Source organism: Sciurus carolinensis, chromosome 11, assembly GCF_902686445.1.
Source record: "Sciurus carolinensis chromosome 11, mSciCar1.2, whole genome shotgun sequence".
In the NCBI taxonomy this organism is placed as follows: domain Eukaryota; kingdom Metazoa; phylum Chordata; class Mammalia; order Rodentia; family Sciuridae; genus Sciurus; species Sciurus carolinensis.
Genome location: NC_062223.1, coordinates 46,340,258 through 46,353,996, shown reverse-complemented (window position 1 = coordinate 46,353,996; position 13,739 = coordinate 46,340,258). Strand labels below are relative to the sequence as shown.

At 32.3% G+C, this 13,739-nt stretch overlaps 1 protein-coding gene across 2 annotated transcripts in view; it reads right to left on the bottom strand.

Annotated features, from left to right (window-relative positions):
• The window catches only part of Dcdc1 (doublecortin domain containing 1), a 494,469-nt gene that overhangs the window by 369,125 nt on the left and 111,605 nt on the right, over window positions 1–13,739 (bottom strand). For both annotated transcript variants that reach the window (XM_047516704.1, XM_047516706.1), the window contains exon 7: window positions 11,125–11,291. In XM_047516704.1, coding sequence (XP_047372660.1) covers window positions 11,125–11,291 — 167 coding nt within the window. The remainder of the gene's footprint in view (window positions 1–11,124; window positions 11,292–13,739) is intronic.

Sequence of the window (13,739 nt, the reverse complement as noted above, 5' to 3'; positions counted from 1 at the left end):
GGCAGAGCATTTCCCTGGCATCATGCTTCAATCCCTACCAGAAGAAGGAAGGAAGGAAGGAAGGAAGGAAGGAAGGAAGGAAGGAAGGAAGGAAGGAAGGAAGGAAGGAAGGAAGGAAGGAAGGAAGGAAAGAAAGGAAGGAGGGAGGAAGGAAAATTGATTTAGAGATTTGATGCACAACAATGTAAACATATTTAATACTACTGAACTGTACACTTAAAATTTTCAAAATGTTAAAGTTAATGCTATGTATTTTTTACCACAATAAAAACAAAAAATATTAAGGCCCAGAATACTTAAAATGACTACACTGCAGAGGTTGCAGGGTGGTATAGTTAGGCCAAGGGTGGGATGGAGAAGGTGACAGAAACTTAGTAACCTACCACAGGGGTTTTATATCAACCATTATTCATTGCTTAGAAACTCATAAAACTGGGCATGATTGCGCACACCCATAATTCCAGTGACTTGGGGGCTGAGGCAGGAAAATCACAAGTTTGAGGCCAGCCTTGGCAACTTAGTGAGACTCTGTCTCCAAGTAAAAATGTTAAACAAGAGGTGGGGATGTAGTTAGGTGGTAAAGCACTCCTGAGTTCAATCCCCAGTACCCACCACCCACACACACACATACACACATATAAAGAAAGAAAGAGTAAAAGCCTTCTGTAACATGTGGAGAGTTTACATCTTTCCTTTTTCTCCTCAACTTTGTATTTCTATCCTACCTCTTCCTTAACAGAAATACATATATAACAACAACAAAAATCCAGGGCCACAAGATGATGGCATTGATATTTTAAAAGTATCCTTTTAGCGTGTGGAGGTTTATATACCTCCAGGTAAAGCACCAGAGTAGACTAAGGATACAGAAGAGGTGTACTTTGCTTTTCTTAAGGATGACAGAAGATGGGAAAGGAGAAACGGCATGCACTTCCACTGCAGACACATTCTGAGGTAGAATAATTTTAGAAAAAAGCATAGAGAAGTTGAGAATCTAGACATTCATTCCCTTAAAACTATGCCTCCATCTTCTGTGTAACTGCAGGGAAACAGCCTAGCACTGAATTAAATTCCCCATGCTCCATAAACACAGATGCCTTTTTGGAGGGAACAGAGAATGGACAGAAATACAGGCATCTAAGCATCTTTATCCAAAGAGTTAAGAATTGCCTAAAAGAAATGACTGAATTATTTTGTCAAAATCAAATTTAGTTTTTACATTTTCTCTACTACTATGAATGATGGCTTGTATTAAAGGTCAAAAGATTTAGACAAAAATAAAATACTTATTTACATATCTTATAAAGTATGAGTAAATTTAAGCACCATGTGTTTCCTTCCTAAAGAAAACTTCAGCATATGCTTTCCAAATTCAGTGACTTTCTTTCTCCATCTACACTATCCAAGTACTCCAAGATCTCATATCCTGAGTCTGAGGAAGGTCTTTTGACCTCAGTCTTAAATGGTCAACAAATATAACCTTTTTCTTTATCTGTGAATAAAATTATGCATATAATCAAAATGACACACTGGAGAGATCAACTGAAGAAGACGTTTTGAAATGACGAGACCATCTACCTACATGTGTTATAAATTAATATTTTTATAAATCGTAATATAAAATTATACAAATAATTACATACAATATGGGATCTGTTGATAGAAATAATTTTAAGTACAATCATAAAACATACCAAATGGTTTTAAAATTGTTTTGGTATTTCTTCGTTATTTAATACACTATGAATCTCAAAAAAGTAAGGTCATTCTCAACCTCTCAGAAGTTCTATCTATATCCATATTCCTTTTTCCTCAACATAAATTCTTTCCTTAACCCTGTTCACTCTGAGGTTTCATGATCTTGCAAAGGTCACCAATAATCGTTTTTGTATCAAATATGTTTGAAAATGATAGCTTACTCACTGCTGACTTAACACCATTGGCTGAGACTCCTTTTCAAACCCTCCATATCTTTCAGGTCACAAACCATGTCTTGCCTAACATAACAGTAAAGAAGATCCTCTAATTTTACTACAATAATGTCTTGCTGTCTCCTTAAGCTTTGACAGATACTTTACTGCCACTGTCTCAATTACTTTATCCATAATATTAACAGTGAAGATGATGGTGATGATGATGACAGCTAATCCCCACTGACCACTTACTATATTCTGTATCCTGTTTTAAGAGTTTTATACATATTATTTAATCTTCACAACAATTCAGTGAGGTGTTATTGTCTTCCTATCTGTAAAAAGAGAGAACTGGATTATATGGCCTCTTAAGTTCATTTCAACCTTAAAATGCTTTCATTCTACTTTTTTACTAGTCTTTATTTTTTCTTTCTTTCTTTCTTTTTGTGTGTGTGGGGGGTTACCAGGGATTGAACTCAGAGGTACTCCATCACTGAGACACATCCCCAGCCCTATTTTTATTTTATTTAGAGATTGGGTCTCACTGAGTTGCTTAGTGCCTCGGCTGGCTTTGAACTCTATCCTGTTTCAATCTCTCCAGCTGCTGGGATTATAGGCGAGTGCCACCGCACCCGGCTCACTAGTCTGTCTTTATGCAAGTTTCCATGATCCATAGAACCTGTCCCATATGTTTTAACACTTAATTATATACTGGTGAGCCTATTTCCTAACAGTTACGGGCGTTCCTTGCCTCCAAAATAAGAATGTAAGCTTTCTAACGGCAAGGTCTTGGATAGTTCTGTATCAGAAGCACTAGTTAATTAATACACACGAACATAGGAATTCAACACTTCATCACTCAAGCGCGTCTTTGGCGCTCTAACCATTTCCTTTTGGGGGAGGGGATCTTTTCTGAGCAAACAAGGTAAGGTTAAATTAGTGATTGCCAGAATAGTAAGTAGTCCCTAAAGATGTCACCTGTATAGTTCACCCTGTATAGTGATAGAGATACTCACTAAGGGACCTAAATGTGTCCACCTGGTGGTTAGATAGTGAATAGACTGTAAGCTTTGTAAGATTGGTTTTCACAACTTTTGCTTTGTTTGTGAAGACTAGAGTGACTTATTTACTCAACACTGAATTAAGTCTTGATTATGTTAAAAGGTTCTTTGTCATTTTGTTATTCATAGAATGAGGAATTCAGTATAATAGGAAAAAAAAGGGGTATTTTAATTCCTTCCTTCTAGAATAACATTGTTCATCAGAACGTTCAATGGTGACATAGCTATTGAGCATTTGAAATGTGATCAATTTTAACTTTAATTAATTTAACTTTAAAACCGACATAAGGATAGTATATTGAGCAGTATAGGTTAAGCATCCCTAAACCAAAAGTCTGAAATATAAGATTCTTCAAATTCCAACACTTTTTGAATGCTAATGTGACACCCTTAGTGGAAAATTCCATACTTGATCTTATGTGGTGGGGTCATTAAACAGGAATACTGAAAGTATTACATAACATTACCTTTGAGACTATGTGTATAAGGTATATATTAAATATAAATGGATTTCGTGTTCAGACATAATATGCTCATGATATTTCATTGTCTATATGTATACATTCCAAATTCCAAAAATGTCTGAAATCCCAAACAGTTGAGGACCCAATCACTTGGTAAAAGGGATACTCAACCTGTACAGCACTAGAAAATACAACTCACCTGTGATTTGCCAACTCTTAAGTTGGATCTTTCCAGAAAGTTTTATTTATCCTATACTTCTCTCCTCTGAAACTTTCAACATGCATTTCCCAGTGAACTACCTTAAGTGTTGATAAATGAACTCTTCCTATATCCTTTCTCTATTCAAGACTGGCTACGGTTAGGGATTTCAAATCTTTTGAAAATATAAGGAGATACTGATTATGTTTTAGAAAATTATGTAAAACTGATTTTCTAAGATAGTTAACTTGAGAAAATTTGAAAAGAGCAACAATTTTACATTGATTTCCATATTTTGCTACATATATAAAATATAAGCTAAAATGCATTATAGTAGTTAAAAACGAGCTCTTTGTTGTGAGATTGATGTTTATTAACAGGTAAGAAGAAATGAATATATATTTCTGTACAAAGTGAAGAAAAGCAATAATTCCAAAAATTTTACACTTGATTCTCCCTTTATCAATCACTAGTCATATTTCTTAATAATCTAAGATGTTAACTAGCAATCATTGATATTGTTCAATCTGAGTAACAAACAGAAAATACTACTAAATCCTCAAAACAGTTGGTTTTCCTCCCCCTAAGAATGTGCCTTCAATACTGTTTTAGTCCTTCTAGGGAGAAAAAAACATTCATATTCTTGTCCATTCACACAAACCTCTCAGTGAGCATTATTGTTTTGGGAGGAGGGGGCGGCAGGCAGGGGGCCCAGGATGTTGACGGAACAGATAGGATGTCAGGTGAAGATAGAATGCTGTGCCCTCTCTAACCAGCTGAAGACTCGGCATGATTGTTTTCTTACAAATAATACCTGTGGGTGTTGAAACTGTTCAGGGAATCTATCAAACACACTCTTTCACTTTGCTGCTGTAACTCTATAAAATTTATTCTCATTTCAAAAGAGTCATAGGCAATAATACCTGTAGGTGGCTGAGTAATTTAAAGAAAATTTGTCAGGTCTACTTTCACTTACTTTACCAGAACAATTCCATATTTATTTGGAGGTTTTAAAATGCAGCATTTTCTACTCAGTATGATTATAAATTTCAAAATAAGATATATTTGCCTAAGTAAGTATTTAAACACAAATAGTGATAATGCAACATTAAGATAAAAGTTTGATCAGAAAATGAAAATAAATTAATGTTATACTCATTTCCATTTTTTAACAATTATATGTCATTCACTCATAAACATGAGTAAAAACAGAAAATATACTAGTACATTATCAAACTGTATGACCAATATATCAATGCCAAATTGTTCTTTTCAAAGAACCTGAAGGCCTAACTCAATAAACTTAGATAAATTACCTATTTATTAAAAGAGATAAATAAGAGAATAAAAGTATCATTTCCAAATTAGTCTGTTTTCCTTATTTAATCAGTCTATATCAATATTAAGTTACTTTATGGGTATCAAAATATCATAGAACACCTAAATTCAGATTTTTATTAAATTTTCAAATAAGTAGTCATAAATTCAGAGGAATAAATGGTTCAATAAAACATCATTTTAAAATGTTTTGCTTATTAGTTCATTCAAAGAGTATTACATGAAATAATTTAAGTAATATTTATTGATCATGAAAAATAAGATAATAAATGTTTTCTAATATGAAAGAATAAGAAATAGTCTTAATCCCAAAATGGATCTTCCACTTCATCAAACTGTTCATAATTAATTACATAAGCAATTTTTAAATAAAGTGATTTGGGGTGGGGGTGTGCTAGGGATTGAATCCAGAGCCTCACACATGCTAGGCAATCAATTTACCTCTGAGCCACATCCTGAGTCCAAAAATGTATTTACTTTAAAGTGCCATTTTAAAAATAAGTTGTTTATTAGTTTTTGAAGGAATGTTTACTATTAATAAAGCTAATTTTTAATTGAAAGGCACCCAATTGAGATGGCATTAAAGTTCTCTGTTTTGATATAAGTGAATTGCCATGCCTCCCCCAGAATATCTCTAGGTCTATTTATTTTCCAAATTGAGTTACTTAATAAACATTTTTCCATGGTAAAACATCCAATTTTGAGTCAGAGATACATATTTGACATTTGGTAGTATAATTATAAGAGAATTAGAGAAAAATACAGATTTGAACATTTTTCTCCTGACCTAAACAGATTTATGACAAGTCAAATGAAATGCTTCATGAGGATAAATGTATTATGGATAAATGATGGAAAATAAACAATATTTCAATATTATTTCTTATTTTATTCCACTGCCATCCCCCCCTTTCTGTAATAATTACCTTTGCACAAACTCTAGATGGCAATATTGCACTTACTGTACTTTCTGAAAATTGTCACAGTCGATCCCCACATATCCTCTTTATCAACATTTTATGTGCCATGGATCTATAGCCTCTTATTATAAGTGTAATGAAGCAGAAGTTATTGAAGCATTTTATTGATTGCTCAGATCACAAGTTTACTGCCATACTGAATTGGCACCTTACTCGCTGAAGCAAACTGCTGACACCTTTTTTAAAAAGTGACAACTACATCTATTTCATGACCAGAAATCCATTTTCATCTCTATCAAGACAAGAATGCAATTTTCACTTCATTTAACTGATGTTAGGCCTGCTCAAAGCATGACACTTAGAAAAAGACACAAGTTTAAGGTTCTTAAAATACTTCAAGTAACTAGAATGCAGCTTGGTTTCTGGAAGGGTGGGGAACAACAATCATTCAAAACTACAAACAACCTAATTTTCTAAAAAAATTACTTATCAAAACCTTCAAAAGTAGTTTTCATTTTGAAATGACTGCCACATTATTTTCATATTCTTAATAATAAGTTGTGTTCATATATTAGAAATTTTGTTCCAAGGTATCAAGGACTTTAGGAAGTTTGTTCAAAATTGCAACAATTTGAGTATTGCCCCAGCAAGACTCTCTCAAGAAAACTACTCAATTTTTAATGTACATACAGTATAGAAAATGATATATAAATAGTTATTCTTTCAGCACTGTTAGAACCAATAAATGATTTTGACTGACCTAAGACACAGACTCTAGAAAGATAAATCATCAATATTTTTACGAAAAGTTAAAATACTAAGATTCCTTTAAAAATTCTTTTTGCAATTCTTTTTGTCACCACATTTGTAGCTAAAACAATTCTGAATAGAATTAGATTATTATTATTGATATCTAATTATCAAACTTAGTTAAAGGGTGTGTAAAGTGAGCCAACATTAACTCACACCATTTTTTTAAACAAAATTTAAGTGCTTTGGAAGAGATTAATTTAGCACATTAGCAAGATACATTTCATTTTAAGCTACAAAACCAATATATACTGAAATTTGATAGTTATTTCCTTATATACTAATTTGCCCTCAAAATAAATCTATAACATGGTTCCAATTTAAATAGTGAAACTTAATTTTTGAACTAGAAATTCAGTATCTAGACTTCTAAGCCCAATCTATCAAATACAAAACTTTTAGAAATAGAATACAACAGCACTCAAAAAAGTCACTTGGCTTAAATTAACTAAGAAAGGACCACATACACACAAAACATTTTAAATCACTCAGGCCAAAAATTATATAGTTCTCAGCAAACTTCATTAAGTACTGATTTATCACAAATAGTCCATGTACACATTTTCAAACAAAATTACAAAAATAAAACAATTCCCTACAGCTTCAGACATAAATAGAAATTGCTAGTTTTCCAATATACTGCTGAAGTTTTACAGATGCCTCAAAATCTTAAGAAATACTTGAGGATTTTTTTTTTGTTCTTCATTTTGCTTTAAATAATCAAACAAGTTATAGTTTAATCTCGAAATTCAGTGTTCCTTTTCAAACTGCTAAAATTTTGGAGTAGGATTAAAATTCATTCAAAATTCTTAATTCCATGTGTAAATGTGTTTATGTCTTCTTAAGTAGCACAAGGACTATGACTGTCTTCATACTTAAAATGGTGTTTATCAACTATCTTGATATAGTTACATACTCATTTCCTTTGTTTCCCTCTGAACTTCAAAATGACTATGCAATCTATAACAATTAAGCCACACTGTGAATAGTTTTAAAATGATTAAGACTGAAAGTTTATAAGCCCTTTAAATATTTTTTAAATATTTTTAAATATTTTATAAGCCCTTTAAATATTTTTTGGGAAAAAAATGCTAACCATTCATTATATGAAACTCTACAAGAATTTTGTTGTTTGAGGGAAAATATTCAAAGAAGTATCTAAATGGAAAGACATTTCCAGAAATGGAATTCCCCCAAACCACGTTTGTACTAAACACTGCCCATCAGCCATTCCAAATCATTATTTATATAGCTGCCTGGCACAGTTCCATGGACTTTTATTCATCTTTACAGTATTTCTGAACAGGCGGACATATTTTGTTTACTGACAGCAACTAAAAGCTCTATGTAAGATTATAAATAAAGAAGATCATGTTTAAAAATCACTAATATCATTTTAAAAGGTAGGGCAGCCTTGTGTTTTGGCCTCTGTTTGGCTGTGTTAGGCCTATGAATGACAGCTTCCCTGCTTGAAGCACACAGAAAGCACAGCCTTCCTCATTCACTGACAAGACTGTGGCCTTTTCACACGTTCCTTCCACAGCAGTGTTTGTCCCCAAACACTGGAACTCGACACAATGGCATTCCTACTTCAACACCCCCACCAACAGCACCACTACATAACAAGAATGCTAATGAGATGGAACAGGCCTTGTCACTGAAAGTGTTAACTACATTTCATAGGAACGCGTTTATGCTATTTCAAAGATTACCAATTAAATAGATTCTGCTTAGCTCTGAGCAATTTCTAAGATGTTTCCACTTTTAAGGAAATAAATGTGATAAATGTAAGACTAAGTGACTTTATGCTGTCCTAAATATAATATCTCATTTTAATATACACGAATCAGTATATATTTAAGACCACCCTAATGTAGTGTGTATAATTCAGTTGCATGCTATAACAGCCAAGCTACAGTTAAAAATTTTTAAATGATAAGTTCGTAAACATAAAACCAGTAGCCCTGACTTCTCTTTTAAAGCTACAATATTGCAATTTTATTTAAAAGATATTTCCTTCGGGAATGTCAAAGTTTAAAGTGTATAATATTTTGACAGACAGCAAAACAATATGATTTTTATAGGGAATGTCAAGAGTAGAATAAATGAAATGATGTCAGGAATTAAGATAATCCTTAATTTATAAACTTACATTGGCTAGGGAAATAGGAATTATCACCCATCTCCATTTCACCTGTCTAAGGATTCTTTAGCATAATCTTACGTAAAACTAAATAGAAAAGCCTATCCCAAGGGTCAAATGAAGTAAATGCAGTTCAAATAAAGTTCATTAATGCTGAGAGACATTTGTTAAAAATTTCTATTCATAAACAAAGATATTGCAAGGTTAAATATTTAGCCACTGATGGCCTGTAATGTTACTACTACAATGACTTCTCTAAACATTGTAAATAATTTTAAATTGTCTTTGTATAAAAAATAAGTCATGGAAAAGACTTGCCAATACATATAATTGAGCATATTTAAGAAATAAAAATTTGCATGCAAATGCATAATGGACAACTTTATATTTCTTTTTCCTCACTTTCATTTTAAAATTAAACTTAATCATATTGTAAAGCTTTAAATTATCACAACACAGTGAAAATTAAATAGGTTCAGTTTGCTATAGCAAAGAGCATAGGTTTTGAAGTATTCCTAAATTTAGCTTAATGTTAAAATACTTACAGATTGGTCAAATAGATAATTTTTAACACACTAAAAATGTTAGATTTGTTCATTTATATTTAATAATTAATAAAATGTATATTTCATCAATTTTGAGTCAAAGAAATTCTTTAATCAAATCAATAAGTAATTCTCAAGTCATTTTTTTCTTACAATATACAGAACTCTTAAACCTAGTTTAGCTGTATCTACTTATTTAAAGTTTAAATGGTTAGCATAGATAGCTGAAGAAAAACATTATTTTCTGAGATGTTTCTCTACCATCCTCATTTTTAATAAAACTTAGAAAACGTTTGTCTTTAGATTTGATTTAAATAGCACATTTCTTGCATTGGAAATGGTCTCAAGTTTTATTTACTATTAAATCATTTTAAACTTTCCAATAAGTGAAATCAAATCATATAATATCAAATAAATGACTACAATACATTCAATTGGTCAAAATCCATTTTATATCATTAAATCTCAAAACTTAGTGTTTCAATTAAAATACTTTAAATACAATAAAATATACCACCTTTGTGTGTGATAGTTTAATAAGGAACAATAAAAGAAATTTGGGTTTTTATTTTTCTGAATTTATTATTATGAATAGCCTTATCTATGGTAATTATTAAGTTCACTTCTAGAGTGAATGAAATTATTCAAGGGCAAACCACACACATTTTGCAAATAAAAGTTTCTCACGGGAAGATGTTTCTTCATAGTTCTGGATACCTTAGTTCAACACTCTCCCAATCAATACAAATTGTTCTTTTTTAAACCAGACAGCAGGAGGTGCTGTGTGAACATCGAGACTGACATTTCATTCCCACCTACTTCCCCATCCTTTCTGCTCATAGAGAACAGCATGATAATTTCAAAATATTCATCTTTCCACAGCCTGTGACCTTAGATAATGAGCCCAGTTCTAATCTGTAAACTTCCAGTTCAAAATGTAAAACATAGTCCTTTTTAACATGGTAAAAATGTATGCATTGCTTCTTAAGAACAAGTGCAAAGATAATTTTTAAAATGTGACAATTGCAATTTTATTTTATAAATGGCATCAATTATTCTGATTTATAATGAAAATTCTACATTAAGGTAAGCCAAAAGGCCCTATAAGTAATTATTGAAATTTCAAAGTCTTCATACACACACACACACACACACACACACACACACACCACACACAATTATAGAACAGATATATAGAAATTAAAAGACAAAATCTAGTTTTACCTGATTCTATTTCTACACTTTGGCTCCTGTAATATACAGGTTAAGTAAGTATAAGTAAAATAAGTTACTCTTGACATGTGAAGTTAATCCACAATTTTGTTTTCTCAGAATGTGATTTGTTTTATTTTAGTCCAGCTTCTCTTGTAAGCAATCTGGTTTTATAATGAAAAAGAAAATAGGAGGCTACACCTTCAAATGACTTAGGAGCTGTTCATTTTCTTAAACTGTCTATAGAATTTCCACCTAAGGAGTTGCCTTTGCTTTGCACAGTACACAGCAAGAAAAGATGAGACATATGACATCCCAAACCAAAAGACAGATACAATTAGTCCCATTATCGTTGGCTTTCAGATTACAGAAGCAGCATTTTGGCTCCCTAACGGGCACTGAGATCACAAAATACATGTCACAGTTCTTTTATGACATGATGCCAATCATTGCCTCTATACAACCAAGTACATTTTTAAAAACATATAATAAAGCAGTTTTTAAAGAGGGATAACTCACCTGTTTATAATATTTTTTTGTAGACTTTAATCGTTGGTACAAGGCCAAAAGAACTCCTTGGATGTACATCTTAGCTCCTGAGGGGCTGAAACCTTCTCCCTTAGAGACCCAAAGTGGTCCCCGCAAAGGTGTGATGGAATTTTGAAGGCATTTTTCAAGCAGAGGAACTATGAGAGAGAAGAAGGGGAAAAAAAAATTCTTTTGACCCAACCGAAATACACTGCCTGGAACACAGCCCCAATACCAGAGCTAACTCTTAACATCTATTATTTATATCTGACCTGGGTTAAGTCTTAGAGAGGCAATTCCTGCATTACTAGTGGCCACCATGAAGGATGTATTTATATTGAGACACCCCCCCATGCAAGACTCATAAGCTTTGTGAGCACACCTGAATAGTTCTGAAGTGTGCCTAACTAGCTGCACAGAGTGTCATGGTGTGCACTGATTGCCTTATCTTCTCATTTATCACAGATGAGTTGGAACCAACCTTGCTGAAATCTACTTGCATTGTCCTGATAAAATTGTAAGATCCATGTTGTTTCTGTATATAGCTTCCTGTAGCGGAGTCTATATACCCAAAACATCACATCTGGAAATTATTCATAAAATCTAATCCACACCTTTATAAACCATCCTCTTACATGCTTGTCACTGCCATTTCTTAAGTAACCCATAAAATAGGGTGGCAAGACTGTTTAAAAATAAGGGGGAGAATCTTAAGCAGTTTATCATATCTTTTTTTTTTTAAGTTTCTGAGACATAAAACTAGTCAAGGACTTAGAAATGCTATTCCAGCAGACATTTTGTAAATACATAAAAGATATTTATTTGTAGGTCTGTAATGCAACATCCATATGGACTTGACAGACATGTTTATATACTTTTTCACATGATTAGCTTATGAAGTCTTTCTAGTGTAAAACAGTCAAATAACATGGCAGCTAGCTAACATTTTTCAAGATTTAATTTTCCTCTGGAAAAAAACAGAAATAAAGAAATAATAAAGCATAATTGGAACCCATAAAAAAATGAAGGAATATCACATTTTACCCTTGGTCTTTATTTAAGTGTACACATATGACCCAAATACAAATACACAAAATAACTATATATCTTGGCTGCCTTAATCTAATACATATAGCTACCAGAAAAAGAAATTAAATAGATCGCCAGTAAAGAAAATAGGTCCCATGCCATTGGTTATGTTATATGTTGCATATTTTATGCAGAGAGGCCTAGGGAAGCAATCTAGAAATTGAATTACAATTAGGTTCAGCTGAGCTGCTGAGAGGCTGAGTTATGCAAATGGCCTTAGCTACTGGTATTCTGCTGAATTTTGCTCTTAGTAAAAAAGTTATGCATTTTATGGCACTAAGTTCCTACAACTACCAAAGCACAATCAGAAGTCTGTCTTATACATTCAACATTTAGGAGAATGCTAGAAATAGAGTTTAAGATTTTCTACTACTATAAATAAAGTTAAAAGGAAATTACAACCCAATGACTCTTTAGACATCTTATCAGATATATGCATGAAATTCACTTTTCAGCCTGAAAACTAATTCCTGAGATTCACCTATCAACCCATTTTTATTCTTTTAGAGCCACTGTTTTTCTCTGTAAGTTTTACCATAAGGAGTGCCTCAAACTTTTTAAAAAGTTCAGGATTAAGTATACTACCAAAGAAATAACTAAAAGGGAAATAACTTATTTTAAGAATCATGACTCTTTAATCTTTCTAAAATGTTTAAGATAAACGAATCTTGATTACAATTGCTCCTAAAAAGAAAACATGAATATTAGCACTTTTAGTTTATTGCCACAAATTATTATATATTAGATTTTAATTTATACACCTTTGATCGGTGCACTCATTTAACCCAATACACATTTTGAACATTGAAAAACACTAGATAAATAGAAGTTAAACTGAAATAAAATTAAATAAATTGGAAACTAGGTGTCAAACTGAAAAGATCTACATCCTGAAGCTAATCTTGAATTTAAACCTGAGAAAACTTTATCAGATTCACCATTATTACCCATCACTGCTTGTCATAAGATAACTTATGGATTCTTTATATCAGCCTGATGGATTCAAAAAAAAAAAAAAAAAAAAGCATTTACTAGATTTTCAAAAACAAAACTAATTTTGTCAGAGTGTACTCTTCCTAAGAATTTAAGAAAAATGTATGACTTGGGAAAAAATTAAAATTATACCACAACATAAGCAGTGTCAACTGATATTGGATAGAAAATAGCTCCCATGCTCCACATGATTTATATAATTAGGAATACTATGGAAACCAGAAACAGTAAAGCAAAGAAAGCAGTATTCACAAGCAGGTTTTATAAGGGACTTCAGAATCGGCTCTGAACTTGTTGAATAATCTGTTCAGTATTCCAGAATCTCCCTGCTGGAAGCAGGGTCCTCATTATAACCACAAGAGCACTAATAAAGGTTAGCCTCTGAACTAGGGATTAGAAGGCTTTTTCTTTTTGGAAGCTGCAAACTAGTAACTTTGATGATCTTCTTGAAAAGGAAGACAAAGCACACTCCAAGAACAAACAATGTTTCCACTAAGTAGGAAGGTATAGAAAACATAAGAAAA